The sequence below is a fragment of the Neoarius graeffei genome, chromosome 4 (assembly GCF_027579695.1).
Source record: "Neoarius graeffei isolate fNeoGra1 chromosome 4, fNeoGra1.pri, whole genome shotgun sequence".
Classification (NCBI taxonomy): domain Eukaryota; kingdom Metazoa; phylum Chordata; class Actinopteri; order Siluriformes; family Ariidae; genus Neoarius; species Neoarius graeffei.
The window spans coordinates 115048965-115062766 of record NC_083572.1 but is presented as its reverse complement, the minus strand read 5'-3'; the positions used below and the strand labels follow the sequence as shown (position 1 = coordinate 115062766).

Sequence of the window (13802 nt, the reverse complement as noted above, 5' to 3'; positions counted from 1 at the left end):
ACCGAGTTACTCGGGGCAGGCTTACAACACGGTAGAGTCCTGCGGGACCCGCCGCAAAGCAGTGCGGCGCGGGACAAATTTTGAAAGCTCATTGCGGGCGCGGGCGGGATCGGAAGTGCACATATGCGCGCGCGAGCGGGAGTGCACATATGCGGCGCGGGCGGGAGCGGTGATAAGCTGCAGTCCCGCTAACTAAAAACATGTTTGAAATAAAATTTATAAATTATTAATTTATGTCTATCATATATAATTTGTGCTGGATATTTTATTTGGCATTAATAAAAACATTTTAAGATGCCTAAATTTGCAGAGAGAGTCAGATTGCCAGATTGAGTGAGGAATGGCATCTTAAATTTGCCATTGATCACCCTAACGGGAAATCCTTTGATCACTCTAATGACTCGCAGTTCACACCCAGCTAGCAAGAGAACCATGAGTGAAGTGATTTACTGCTTGCATTAGTCTACAACTCTAATCAGAGAGACAGGTTACACAGTGACGGTAGGCTTGACTCAATGCTATCCCAGAAATCCTTCCTGTAATATGCAAATTTGGCTGTCCAATCAGAGGCGGCCAAATTTGCATATTACAGGAAGGATTTCTGGGATAGCATTGAGTCAAGCCTACCGTCACTGTGTAACCTGTCTCTCTGATTAGAGTTGTAGACTAACTCAAGCAGTAAATCAATTCACTTCTCTTACTAGCTCTGCTTTGCAATAAAAAATAAAAAAAAAAAAACACCATTGGTACAAAGCAAGCCCATTCACTTTTTTATGCTGATCAGAGAATTACAATGGTTTCTCATGTGATAAAAATGTGCGATTCGCGATTAAATATTTTAATGACTTGACAGCACTAATTATTATTATTATTATTAGAGACACTACATGCTGAATTCAGAAAAAAGGTAAATAATAACAAACGTGAACGTGAGCTGTAGATATTTATGCTCAAATCCACTCAAAGTAGGGGGCGGGGCACCATCACGCTGTGTCAAGACAAGAACTTTCCTGAGAAATAACGCGAACGTCTGCATCATGCGGGATTTGCGGGCGGGAGCGGGACAAAATCATAATTCTTTGCGGGCGGGAGCGGGACTGCACAATGCGTGCACGCGCGGGAGCGGGACTGAAAAATCCGACCCGCGCAGACCTCTACAACACGGTGCTGAATTGAACAGTTTACAAATAACATGAAAGGGAACGATCGATAGTGATTCAGGGAGCAGTTTGCTTTCTTCGTTCAACACGGAGCTCCCACTGTAAAGCCCCGTATCTGTAATATTTAATTTACATGCACGACACTTTCCACCTGAAACACATGATTTTTTAAAGGACTCAGTCTTCCCGTGGATGTACAATGAATCAAATTTAACTCTGATTCAGATTAGAAAACCAGATCGATCAGTGTGAAAGCGTTTTTGAAATAAATGAAGCTCTGAGAAAGACTTGTCTGAGATATGATTTTAATAATAATAATATATTTCCCGTGTGTGTGTGCAGAAACTCCTGAAGTGTTTGAGTTCGTTTCAGTTTGTTGTAACCTCTTCACCTTCTGGATGGTGGTGCTGAAGTGAACTCGGGAGCCGTGAGACGTAAAATGGGCGACGATCGACCTTTCGTGTGCTCCGCCCCCGGATGTGGACAGGTGAGACCTTTCATAAAGGTGTACTCTGGACAGCAGGACAGATGTTGTTGTGTGGATAAGCGTTTAAATTGCATGAACATAAAACTAGGAATTGTTCCTCCTGAGAAGGTAGTCCTGGTCACTATGTTTCCCTGAAGGTGTTCCTCCACCACTTGAGCCACACAACTACACGAGGAAGTAGTTCTGGTATCTTTATACCTTCCTGAAGGTTTTGTGTTCTTACGCCATCAGGGACACACATCTCCCACAGGTTCTTATCTCTGTTGCTGGTTCCTGAACAGCTTCCTGTTGTGTGTTTGTGTGTTAGCGGTTTACAAATGAAGATCACCTGGCGGTACATAAGCACAAACATGAGATGACGCTAAAGTTTGGACAGACTCGAACGGACACGGTGATTATTGCAGGTGTGTGATGATTCATGTGTCGTGACTTTATTTAACACACCACGCCCAGCTCCATGAGCAACCCAGGAGGAAATCCAGCTTGTGTGTGTGTGTGTGTTACAGATCAGACCCCGACTCCCACCCGTTTCCTGAAGAACTGTGAGGAGGTGGGCTTATTCAGTGAGCTCGATGGCTCCTTCGAACATGAGCTCCGTAAATCCCAGGAGGAAGAGGAGCAGCGGAGAACCAAAAGCACGGTGAGATGTGGTGCTGTGCATTAGTATTCGCCCTGTTGTGAAGTTCTTCACATTGTTCTCATGTTACAACCTGGAACTGAAACGGAGTGATGGAGGTGAAGGTCTGTCATTCCCACTGTGAAGGAAGGTGGTGGGAGCATCGTGATGTGGAGATGCTTTTCATCATCTGGGAAAGGGGTGGAGACGCAGACAGGACACTTATAGGGGGGAAAATCTATTCCAGAGACTGGGGGCAGAGCTTCTACTCCAAGAACCCTGAATGTGTTCAGATCAAAGCTCCGAGGTCTGATCTGATTCAGAATCTGCTGTAAGACTTTCACGTTACTGTTTAGCACCAACAGAGCTCAGTCAATTTTACTAGCAGGATGGACACACAAAAATCGGCATCCAGGTGTGCAAAGCTGATGGAGATGCATCTCAGAAGACCTGCAGCTGGAATACAGACAAAGGTGGTTCGTTAGAAATCACAATCCCAGTTTCAGTTCCGTGCTGTAATATGACAAAATGGCGAAAAGTCCAGTGGAGGTGAAAACTTATGCACAGCACCGTATAAAGTATAAAAGTCTTCACTCATCTGTCACATGACTCTCCTTGTTTAATAAATTTTATATAAAATGTTTTTAAATCATTAAAATTATATTAACACAATTTTAACCTTTATATATCCCTGTTTAAGGTGAAGTTTACAGAAAAAAATTTAAATAATATTTAAGAAAATAAACATAAAAAAAACCCTGGTTCTTTGTTGGTGTACAGCACTTTGATCAGCGTTGTAAGTTTATTATTAGTCATAATCCTGCACAAGATGCTTTTTAAATCCTGATTGTATTAATTTATTCGTTTTGGGGCGGAGCTTGAGCGTGATTCCATGCTGAAGCGTGTTTCTGATCCTTCAAATGTTTGATCGGACTGAATTGTGGGATTGATCTTCACTCTTACGGGTCAGCGTTGTCGTTCTTTGTTCTCATCCAGCTTTCTACTGCTCCTCCCTCTGAGATGAAGGAAAGAGACGGCCCTCTGGAGATCGACTCTTCTCCTCCGGACAGTCCTTCCTCTGCCTCCAGCATGACCGACTCCAAGGACTCGGAGACGCTGGTGAAGGAGCCTGTTCCCATCAGGAAGAACAAGGTGAGGCTGAGAGGCGGGGATATCCACAGGTGAGGGGTGTGACGTGTTCTCCATGTGTTCTCCTGGGCACTGCCGTATTCCCCAAATAGCACCTCTATACTAAACCCACGTCACATCGTGTGGGTGTGACAGTTTAATATTTAATTAAATAAATCTTTTGTGTTGAATAAAAGTATAATCAGTTCAGTTCTTGCTCATAAATCATGGAAGAACATTCTTCATTTGCTGCTGTTGTAGACCAGTGAAGCTAAACTCTCCTTTTAGAAGTTAAATAATTTTTTTTTCTTCTTTCTTGTAAACAGGAAGTGCCCCCAAGGACAGCAGCAGCAAGTGCCACGCCCACACCCACCATTGTACGCCCTGGGTCACTCCCTCTGCATTTAGGATACGATGCTATAAACCCCACTCAGCCATCACCCACATCCGTCATCACCCGGACTCCGCCTTCCAACAGACTCAGGTACGCTACACACTCATTTAACATCTCATGAGCATTTATTATTCATTTAGAAATATGGTAATTACCACGAGGTGCTTCTCTCTGCAGTTCTCCCTCGGCTTCCTTTCCCATGATGATGCAACTTCCTAACGGTCAGACCGTCCCTCTGCTCCCCAGTCCCGGGCAAACATCTGTAATATCGGTGCGTCTCACACACACCTGGGGTTTTTATTTTTTGCCTACCTGTGTGTTTTGAATCTGTGTGTGTGTGTGTGTGTGTGTGTGTGTGTGTGTGTGTGTGTGTGTAGGTGGCCAGGTCATCAAATCCAGTGCCCAATATTCCAGGAATTCCTGGTCCTCCCATTGGTGGAAGCAGCAGTGGCTCCTCCTCTCCATCTGGATACAACTCACATAATGATACCAAGATGGTGAGCAACACACACATCATCATCAGCGATCACTCGTAACGAGTATGATTGTCCTCCTGACGGTGGGTCTGGTCACTTGTGGGTCGTCAGGTGGCGGTTGAGGCCAATCCTCGATCCACGGTCTCTATTGCAATGGGGGCATATGTAGATTGTTGTCCTGGAGGTGGTAGTTTGGGTTTGGGGAGCCGTTTTGGTGGTGGTTCTCTCCTTCCTCAGTTGCCTTTTAGTTTCTGTGGCACGGTGGAGGTCCTCTTCTTGGTGTGCTGCACCCTCATGGACCATCCTTCTCCACTCATCTCTTTTGAGGGCAGCCTCCTCCCATTTATTGAGATTGAAGTGACACTTTCTGAGGTGTACTTTGATCATGTCTTTGTACCGCTTCTTCTGCCCCCCTTTAGTTGGCCATATAGAATCTGTTTTGGAAGGTGGTAATTGGGCATGCGTACTACATGACCTGTCCACCGTAGCTGGTGCCTAGTGATAGTTGAGGTGATGCTGGCGATGGTTGGCTTCCTTTAAGACACTGATATTAGTCCGTCTATCTTCCCAGCTGATCCTGAGAATCTTGCGTAGGCATCGCTGGTGATACTGCTCCAGGGCTTTCAGATGTCTACTGTAGGTAGTCCAGCTATCAGCTCCATAGAGCAGGGTGGGAAGAATGACGGCTTGATAGACCAGGAGTTTGGTTTTGGTCAGGATTTCGCAGTTGTCAAAGACCCTGTCTCTCAGCCTAGCAAAAGCTGCGCTGGCACACCCTATGCGGTGGTGGATTTCTGCATCAATGTCAGCTCTTGTGGATAGAAGACTGCCAAGATACATGAATCGGTCCACATTTTCCAGGGTGGTGTCGTCCACATGGATTGCTGGGGCCATGGAGGGTGTGTCAGGGGCTGGTTGGTACAGTATCTGAGTTTTCCTGATGTTAATATCAAGTCCCAGGAGTTGGTAGGCTCTGGCAAAGGCGTCCATGATGCTCTGGAGGTCCGCTTCAGAAAGAGCCACTAGGGCGTTATCGTCAGCATATTGGAGCTCCATGATGGAGGATGTGAGCACCTTGCTTTTTGCCCTGAACCTGTTGATGTTGAAGAGCCTGCTGTCTGTCCTGTATATGAACTTGAGACCCTCAGGTAGGTTTTGGCTGGTGAGGTGGAGGATGGTGGCAATGAAGATGGAGAAGAGGGTTGGTGCAATGATGCAGCCCTGCTTGACACCGGTGTGCACTTTGAAAGGGGCTGTTTCACAGCCACCATTTCCAACTACGGTTGCGGTCATGTCATCATGTAGTAGGCGCAAGATCTTCAGATACTTGTCTGGGCATCCGATCTTGGATAGAACACACCAGAGGGCAGGTCTGTTCACGGAATCAAAGGCCTTTGTAAGATCGATGAATGCCATGTACAGGGGTAGGTGTTGCTCTCGACATTTCTCCTGCAGCTTGCAAGCTGTGAAAATCATGTCGGAGGTTCCTCTGGCGGGGCGGAAGCCACACTGTGACTCTGGGAGGATCACTTCTGACAGTGGCAGTAGTCGGTTGGCCAAAATACGGGCCAGTACTTTGCCTGTGGTGGATAGGAGGGAGATGCCCCTGTAGTTGCCACAGTCTGCTTTATCTCCCTTCTTGAATATGGTGACAATCAGGGTGTCCCGGAGTTCGGCAGGGATTTTCTCCTCCTCCCAGATCTTAGAAAGGAGGCTGTGGATGTGACTGAGGAGTTTGGGCCGGCCTTGCTTGAGGATTTCTGCTGGAATCTCATCTGGTCCAGAGGCCTTGTTGTTACTCAATCTCCTGATGGCACCCAAGACCTCACTTTCAGTGGGAGGGTCATCCAAATGCTCCATGATGGGCTGCTGAGGAATTTGGTTGATGGTTTCTGAGTCAACTGTGGTGTTTCGGTTCAGGAGCTCCCGGAAGTGTTCTTCCCATCTGGAGCTGATCCCTTCCTCGTCCTTCAGCAGGGTTTGCCCATCTTTGGAGCGGAGGGGGATTGAGGCCTCGATAACTTGGGCCATACACAGCTTTGGTGGCATTGAAGAAGCCCCTGGTGTCACCCGAGTCAGCAAGCCTCTGGATCTCCAAGGCCTTCTCTGTCCACCACTGGTTCTTTAACTCTCGCACCCTGCGCTGGACAAGTGCCTTTGCCTTGGAGTGGGCCTGTCTTTTAGCCTTACAATTGATGTCATTCTGCCAGGAACAAAAGGCTTTCCTTTTGGCATCAATTAGCTGTCCTATTTCGGTGTCATTGTCGTCAAACCAGTCTTGATGTTTCCTGTTCTTGTAGCCAAGGGTGTCCATGCAGGTCTCGAGTAAGATGGTCTTAAGGGTCTTCCAGTGTTCTTCCACATCCTCAGGATATTCTTCAGGGAGTCGTTCAAGTAGGGTCTTCTGAAGTTGTTGCACTCTTTCTGTATCCCCCAAGCTGTCGATGTTGAATTTAGGACGTGTTTGCTTCCTTTGGGTCCTCCTTTTCTGATGTAGCTGGATGTTCATTGTGGAGCGGGTTAGGCAATGGTCTGTCCAACAATCATCCGCACAGGTCATGGCCCTGGTGATGTTAACATCCTTGCGATCTCTCGCCCTGACAATCACATAGTCATTGAGATGCCAGCACTTTGATCAAGGGTGCATCCAGGAGGTTTTGAACCTGTTTCTCTGGCGGAAAAGGGTGTTTGTTATGACCAGCTCATGTTCAGCACACTTTGACAGTAGGAGGGTTCCATTGGAGTTGATATTTCCAACACCCTCTTTGCCTAGGGTGCCTTTTCAGAGCTTGTGATCCTTGCCAACCCTGGCATTGAAATCCCCGAGTAGGAGGATCTTGTCTTCCTTCAGGATGTTCGATAGGACCTGGTCAAGGGATGCATAGAAGGCCTCCTTGTCTTCATCCTGTGAGTCCAAGGTTGGTGCGTAGGCACTCGCAGTGGTGGCCATCTGGTTGTTTGAGAGCCTCAGGCGCAGTGTCATGAGACATTCATTGATGCCTACTGGAGATTCAAAGAGTTGGGAGATGAGGCGGTTCTTGATGGCGAATCCCACTCTGTGGATTCTGGCTTCATCAGCTGGCTTTCCCTTCCAGAAGAAGGTGTATCCACCTTTCTCCTCCTTCAGTTGCCCCTCATCGGCCAGGCAGGTTTCAGACAGGGCAGCAATGTCGATGTTAAACCTTTTCAGCTCCCTAGCAATTATTGCAGATCTTTTTTCGGGGCGATCGTTGGGGGCCCTGTCCATAAGAGTCCTCACATTCCAGGCTCCAATGTTCATTGTTTTTTTGTTTTCAACCGCTATGAGGTGAACCCACTGGGTGCGGTATTCCAGCCAGGTTTGAGAGGCAGGCTATTTTTAGGGCACCTTTTCTAGCCCCTTCTCCATTGTGGGGTGAGCAGAGCAGATCCTTAATAGGGCTGCTCAGACGTGAGTGCTGCTACCGAGATGCTCTCTCTGCCTCAGTCCAAGAGCAAAACGACTGAATCAGACACCCACCGCCTATGTGCCAGTGCATGACTAGGAGCTCCCAGACTTCACTGTCCTGCTCCCGTTACCATTTCCTGATCGCCATAGGACTTGAAGGGGGGGGTCAGGAGAACACCTGTGCGTGGAATCGTTTAGAGTGGGGAGACTGGTGCACTGGCAGCCACCACACTGTTCTTGGCAGAGAGAGAGCCAGACTCCAATGGCATGAAGATCAAGACGATTGGTGGCCTCTCTTTGCTGCAGCCTTCTTCCGCCTTTGTGACCGTTGTGGTGCACTTCTGCCACCTTCCTCCGCCCACTCTGCTGTTGAAGGACTTGTTTGGGTCGCTCTTCGTCTGGAACCTCCCCTTTGACCTTGCTGCCATACGACTGAATCAGCTCCTACCAGGAGCTTAGGCTCCAGACGGCTTTGGCCTCAGGTTCATCGGAACACACAAGGCTCTCCACCACAGCAAGGTGGCGACCCAGGGAGAACAACACATATGCACACAAATATTGATAGAGTATATATAATGTATTGTAATATAAGATACATACATTGGGGTGTGTGCGTGTCCACTTCTAGAGGCTGAAAGCTGCACTGTCACCGCAGTGTGTTAGTGGACCAACACCAAGCCAGAAACCTGAACCCAGTGAGACTCTTTCACCTGCACAGCCACAGGTACATCTGCTCAGCCACAGGCACACCTGTACACCTGCACAGGCACATCTGCACAGCCACAGGCACACCTGTACACCTGCACAGCCACAGGCACATCTGCACAGCCACAGGCACACCTGTACACCTGCACAGCCACAGGCACATCTGCGCAGCCACAGGCACACCTGTACACCTGCACAGGCACATCTGCACAGCCACAGGCACACCTGCACAGGCACATCTGCACACATGCATATCTGTACACCTGCCCAGCCACAGGCACACCTGCGCATGCACATCTGCACACCTGCACAGGCACATCTGCACAGGCACACCTGTGACCACACCTGTACTCATAAAATAATCAACAGAAAGCGGAGGTGCTGCTCCCACACTCACTTATTTGGTCATTTTATTCCTCTTATACCACAGCAGTTTGCCAGTGATTACAGTGTTTTTATTAAAGCATGACCTCGTACTGTCGTTTTATAGTTCCACTGACGTGTTATTTCCTGTTCCTGTGTTATAGCAGCTATAAACAGTCATTCTCTCGTCACACTATGGTGTAATTTGTGTTAACACACGTCTCTCTGTCTCTTCCTGTCTTTCATGTTCTCTCTGTAGGTGTCTCCTGCAGCTCCGAGAGGTGGGCGTCGGCGTCGTGGGGCGGAGATCGAGCCTGACGAGCGTAGACGGCGTTTTCTGGAGCGGAACCGAGCAGCTGCATATCGCTGCAGACAGAAAAGGAAAGTGTGGGTCAACGCCCTGGAAAAGCGTGCAGAGGAACTTGCTACTGCTAACGTCACACTCACGGTAACACACACACACACACACACACACACACACACACACACACACACACACACACAGGTGGATGAGAGAGTATAGCCCCATGCATGGGGAATGTCTTTAATTGTGTGTGTGTGAGACAGAACGAAGTGTCTCTGCTCAGAGGTGAGGTGACGCGCCTGAAGGAGCTCCTGCTGGCCCATAAAGACTGTCCTGTTACTGCCATGCAGAAAAAAGCCTACCTGGGTAAGCGCTGATGTATTTACCTGTCAGAACACCACAATAAATACAGTTTCTGCTTCCCACATGGTGCCTCAGAAAGACATTGGTCCCGTTGTCTGGCAATTCAGAGTTCCTGTCCCACCCATGCCACACCCAAAAGTCCAGGACAGCAAAATTTGCCGTGCTCTCAGGAAGGAAGGGATGGCAGATGTTCACGTTCCTGTCAATCATAAAGACACGAGCCAATCCTGTGTATCTGTGTGCTCATGTCTGAGAAAGAGAGCAGATAGCGCGTTCCTCCTCGTGTGTTATGGCGCCCCCTGATGCAGCAGATCAGAAAGATGCGTTTGGCGGCTCAGAGGAAACGCGCATTAATGTAACTCCGGGGAGTCATGTGACAGGGAGAGCTGAGTGGCGGGTGGGACCTGGCCAAGACCTAAACTATAGAAAAGATCCAAATTAAATAAATAATTATAATTAGAAAGGGAGCTGCAAGCAGCCATGTCGGGGCCAAGCACTTTATCCATCTGTGCGCATTTCTGAGGAAATGTTCTACATCTGAAGGCGGAGATATTGCCACACTTCCTGTTTTTGAGTCCTGATTTCTGTTTCACATATTGGACAAGTTAATTCCTGTTTACTGAAAAACTCGTCATGCGTCTTTGTGCATTCTGGAAGAACTGTCTCTCATGTCAACAATCAGAGTAAAGACTGATCTGGCTGGTCTTCTGATGCTGCGATCCGAATTTCGTGATGATGATGATGATGATGATGATGATTTGGACAAATTGTTGACAAGAAGAAGCAAAAAGACAGATTTTGTTCATTCAGAATGGTGGAAAATCCACTATGGCAGAAACTTTTGGACCATAAACCCAAACTGTTTTGTCGTTGAGACGGTCCTCTGTCCTCGGTCACGGTCTCTCACGTGTCCTGTGGGATCCCCTGGACTATAACGTAGAAGTAAAGAAGAAGAAAAAGGAGCTTGGGTCCATAATTACAGGCTGAAATGTGTAACCGGAGAAGATGCAGAGAAATAGGAAATAATTTAATTAATGCATTAATTAATTAAGAAATTAGTGTTCCATAATGAAATTAAAGTGTGCAGGTGGTTGGTTGATTAGTTAGTTTGTTAGTTAGACTCCGCCCCCATGTCCCTGATGTCACCTCCCCCCTGTTTTGGGTCCCACAGGAACAGTTACTCTGTCTGCTTATAATTAATAATTGATGTATAAATTACTTTGATTTCTGAGCTGAGACGTGTAATCTGAAATAAAACGGGGAAAAAAAATAAAATTAGAAAATGTCTCATCAGAATCAGCAGAATATTCTGGGGGAAAGGGGCGGGGTTAGGTGTCATGGCGATGGAGTGGCGCTGCCCTCTGTTCCTGAAGTCACCCTCTGCGTTTTGGTGCTGCAGGAACGGTTCTAGATTGGGTTCTGTGATTTTTCTTAATGGGCTTTTATCTGTTATTAGAGGCAATTAATTAATTTTTTAAATTTTGATTTTAATCAATCTTTAATCACACAATTAATTAAATAATTTGGTCTTGGAATTTATGCAATCTAACTAATTAGTGAATTGGTTATATTAACTAATGAAATTAAATGCTTCACTGATTTAAAAAAAAAAAAAGTTTCATAATTAATCTCACCTAATTAATTAGAATTCCAGAATGAGTAAATACTTGAAACCTTTAGTTTAAATTCTGAGTGTGTTAGACTCTGCCCCACATCCCTGACACACACACCCCGTGTTTTGGTTCTGCATGTCTGGTTCTAGACCGGGTTCTGTGCTAGGCCTTTGCTCTGTCTGTGTGTGAAGCTGCAGGTGTGGATGAGAGCTCGGTGTCGGCGCTGGTTCTGCCCGTCTCGGTTCCGGCTCCGGTCTCCGTTAACGGACTGAGTGTGCGAGCAGCGGAGGCCGTAGCTGTGTTGGCAGGGATGGGGTCGGGCCAGTGGAGCGGCGCGGGAGCAGGTGGAGACACGCCTACTCAGTCACAGCCCACCTCCAGATGATGACCATGCGCTGAAGCCAATGGGAGGTGGGCGTGTCTCGATGGGAGGAGCACATTGTTGAACTGTTTAAACCACTCCCCGCTATTCACTCTCACGTTTTCTCCGGACTTTTAAGTGTGTGACGTGTCACGTGATGTCGCTGGCAGACTATACAGACTCGGACGCACTGCATGAGAAAACACACACACAGAGCTTATATCATGTACTTTCTTAGGTTGTGTTTGAATAACCCTGCTCTCCTTGGTGTTCGTGACTGCATGATTCATTCAGACCGGCTCACACTCGCAGGCAACAACTCGCTCATGTCACTAGTGGGCGACAACTCGCTCATGTCACTAGTGGGCGTGGCCGGTCCTGCATTCCAATGAGAAACAGTAGTAGCATATTTTAGACACACATTAAATAACCCACTGATCAGTGTGAAAATCGAAACGGTTGTGTGATTCACATGTTACGCGCTCGGATTCGTTCTCGGATTAGATTAGCAAAGCGAGCTCACTGTATTAGCAATGTACATATACACTCACCAGAGATACCAAAGCTCTCTGCTACTTCCTTCCAAGTTTTATTTTACTTCTTAATATCTCTGTCACACTTAGTGCAAAGTCATATATGACAGGAGGAGATGAAACGACATTAAACGCATTTCTCCTGCAGGTAGGAGCGAAAGTGTGCCTCAGGATTGGATTGAGGACGCGTTCAAGCTCATTAATTTACAGCATCGTGCGTAATTCCATAGAATTATTGAGAGAGATGTTGCTGAAATCTCCATACGCGGTAAAACAGACCTGTTGCTTTGTCACTCGCTAGTGTTAATGTAGGTTTAGACATTGGCTCCGCCTCTGAGACTCCGCCTCTCCTCTCTTTACACTTCCTTCCTATTGTCTGAAAAACTCTGAATAGTGACAGTGAAGTCGTTCCACAGAGAAACAGCCGTGTACTTTTATATCTGAGTGTTAATATCAGTGTGTGTGTGTGTGTGTGTGTGTACACACGGTGAGAATAAACCAGTCACGTGATCATGTTCATTTAGCCAATATATCCACTCCTGTCATTTGTGTGATGTACAGGTTTCAAAGTCATTTTAGAATCTCAGGACACACACACACACACACACGTGCACTTGATGCGCATATATATATATATGCACACACAGTATATATGCAGCAGTGCTTTTAATTTGTCACAGCTGGTTTTATACTCGTGCGCATTGTCGGATTATCATGCAGCCAAAAATCATGCTAATCATTAAAACTAGCATGAATTGCTATTGAACTGGTTTTTGTTCACCGAAGTGCTGTGTTTCAGCAGTTCATCACAGTGACGCGCTTTAAATGTGTAGGTGTGATTACAGTACAGTCGAGAATGAAATCTCACTCAGAGCGGAAGTGTAAGGAGCAGACGCCAAACGTATTCATCACACTTCGATAAAGTCTTCAGGTAAAGGTATTTTTGTAAATAAATGAAGCTGTAAATGTGTCGAATCGCTCCTTTCAGAGACGGAACTGCTTTTGTTCTGGCGTAGTGATACCACAAAACCTTCAGGAAAGTCTAAAGTTAAAAAATCAGAACTTGTTTTTACCGTATTGCTGCAACATTGGAAAGTTCTTGTCTGTACTAATCTCACACACACACACACACACACACACACACACACACACACACACACACACACACACGAGAAACCATATCCTCATATTCAATATTTATTAGGTCTGGAGTCTGTGAGGCCCTGCCCTGTTCTGCTCCGCCCTCATATCCAGGTGTGTGTGTGTGTGTTGTGCTTTATGAATATGAATGAAGAGTGTATCCTCTGTGTGTATCACTAACTGAGCGTGTGAAAGTGTTGCTCTTCAGCTGAACTCTTTACGGAGCTGTAAATATCAGTGGGTATATATAATAAAATAAGTGTCGCAGCATCGCTGTCTGTATATGAACTAAATGAAATGGTCCTGAAGATATATTGTAATAAATAAACATTCGATGGAACTCAAGAGTTGATGGTTTTCACTTTGCAGCACTGTTCTTTACTCACAGACAGCAATAATCACCATAATGATGTGATTTAAATCAGAATTTTGAAATATTAGTTCTAATTTTGAAATACCCAGTCAGAATTGTCAGAACTCTATATCGAACAATAGACATGGTTCTCATCATACACTGCATTTACACTTTTGTGTTGTGTGAATTTATATGATTTAATTCTCATTTATTATTAAAACAAGATTTTGGTTTCTTGTAGTAACTAGCCCAATTTGGCATTTAAAAAAAATAATCTAGCAACCCTGTTGTTAACTGTCCTGTCCGGTGCTCCTCCTCTGAACATGGGGCAGCAGGAGTCCCGCCCCAGTGGGTCAGTATTCGCACCTGATTGTTGC

General features: G+C 46.3%; 1 protein-coding gene across 9 annotated transcripts in view; it reads left to right on the top strand.

Moving 5' to 3' along the window:
- Nucleotides 1-13410, top strand: part of atf7b (activating transcription factor 7b) — an 18862-nt gene extending 5452 nt beyond the window's left edge. For 7 of the 9 annotated variants that reach the window (XM_060920279.1, XM_060920280.1, XM_060920282.1 and 4 more), the window contains exons 2-12: nt 1503-1647; nt 1955-2051; nt 2154-2287; nt 3260-3415; nt 3718-3875; nt 3963-4056; nt 4163-4282; nt 8317-8412; nt 9016-9204; nt 9324-9426; nt 11228-13410. In XM_060920279.1, the coding sequence (XP_060776262.1) occupies nt 1600-1647; nt 1955-2051; nt 2154-2287; nt 3260-3415; nt 3718-3875; nt 3963-4056; nt 4163-4282; nt 8317-8412; nt 9016-9204; nt 9324-9426; nt 11228-11421 (1389 nt within the window). In that variant the 5' untranslated portion in view covers nt 1503-1599 and the 3' untranslated portion in view covers nt 11422-13410. Of the gene's footprint in view, nt 1-713; nt 1648-1954; nt 2052-2153; nt 2288-3259; nt 3416-3717; nt 3876-3962; nt 4057-4162; nt 4283-8316; nt 8413-9015; nt 9205-9323; nt 9427-11227 lie in introns of those variants that run through there. The other 2 variants (XM_060920286.1, XM_060920288.1) reach the window with 2 other exon arrangements.
- The last annotated feature ends 392 nt before the right edge of the window (nt 13411-13802 follow it).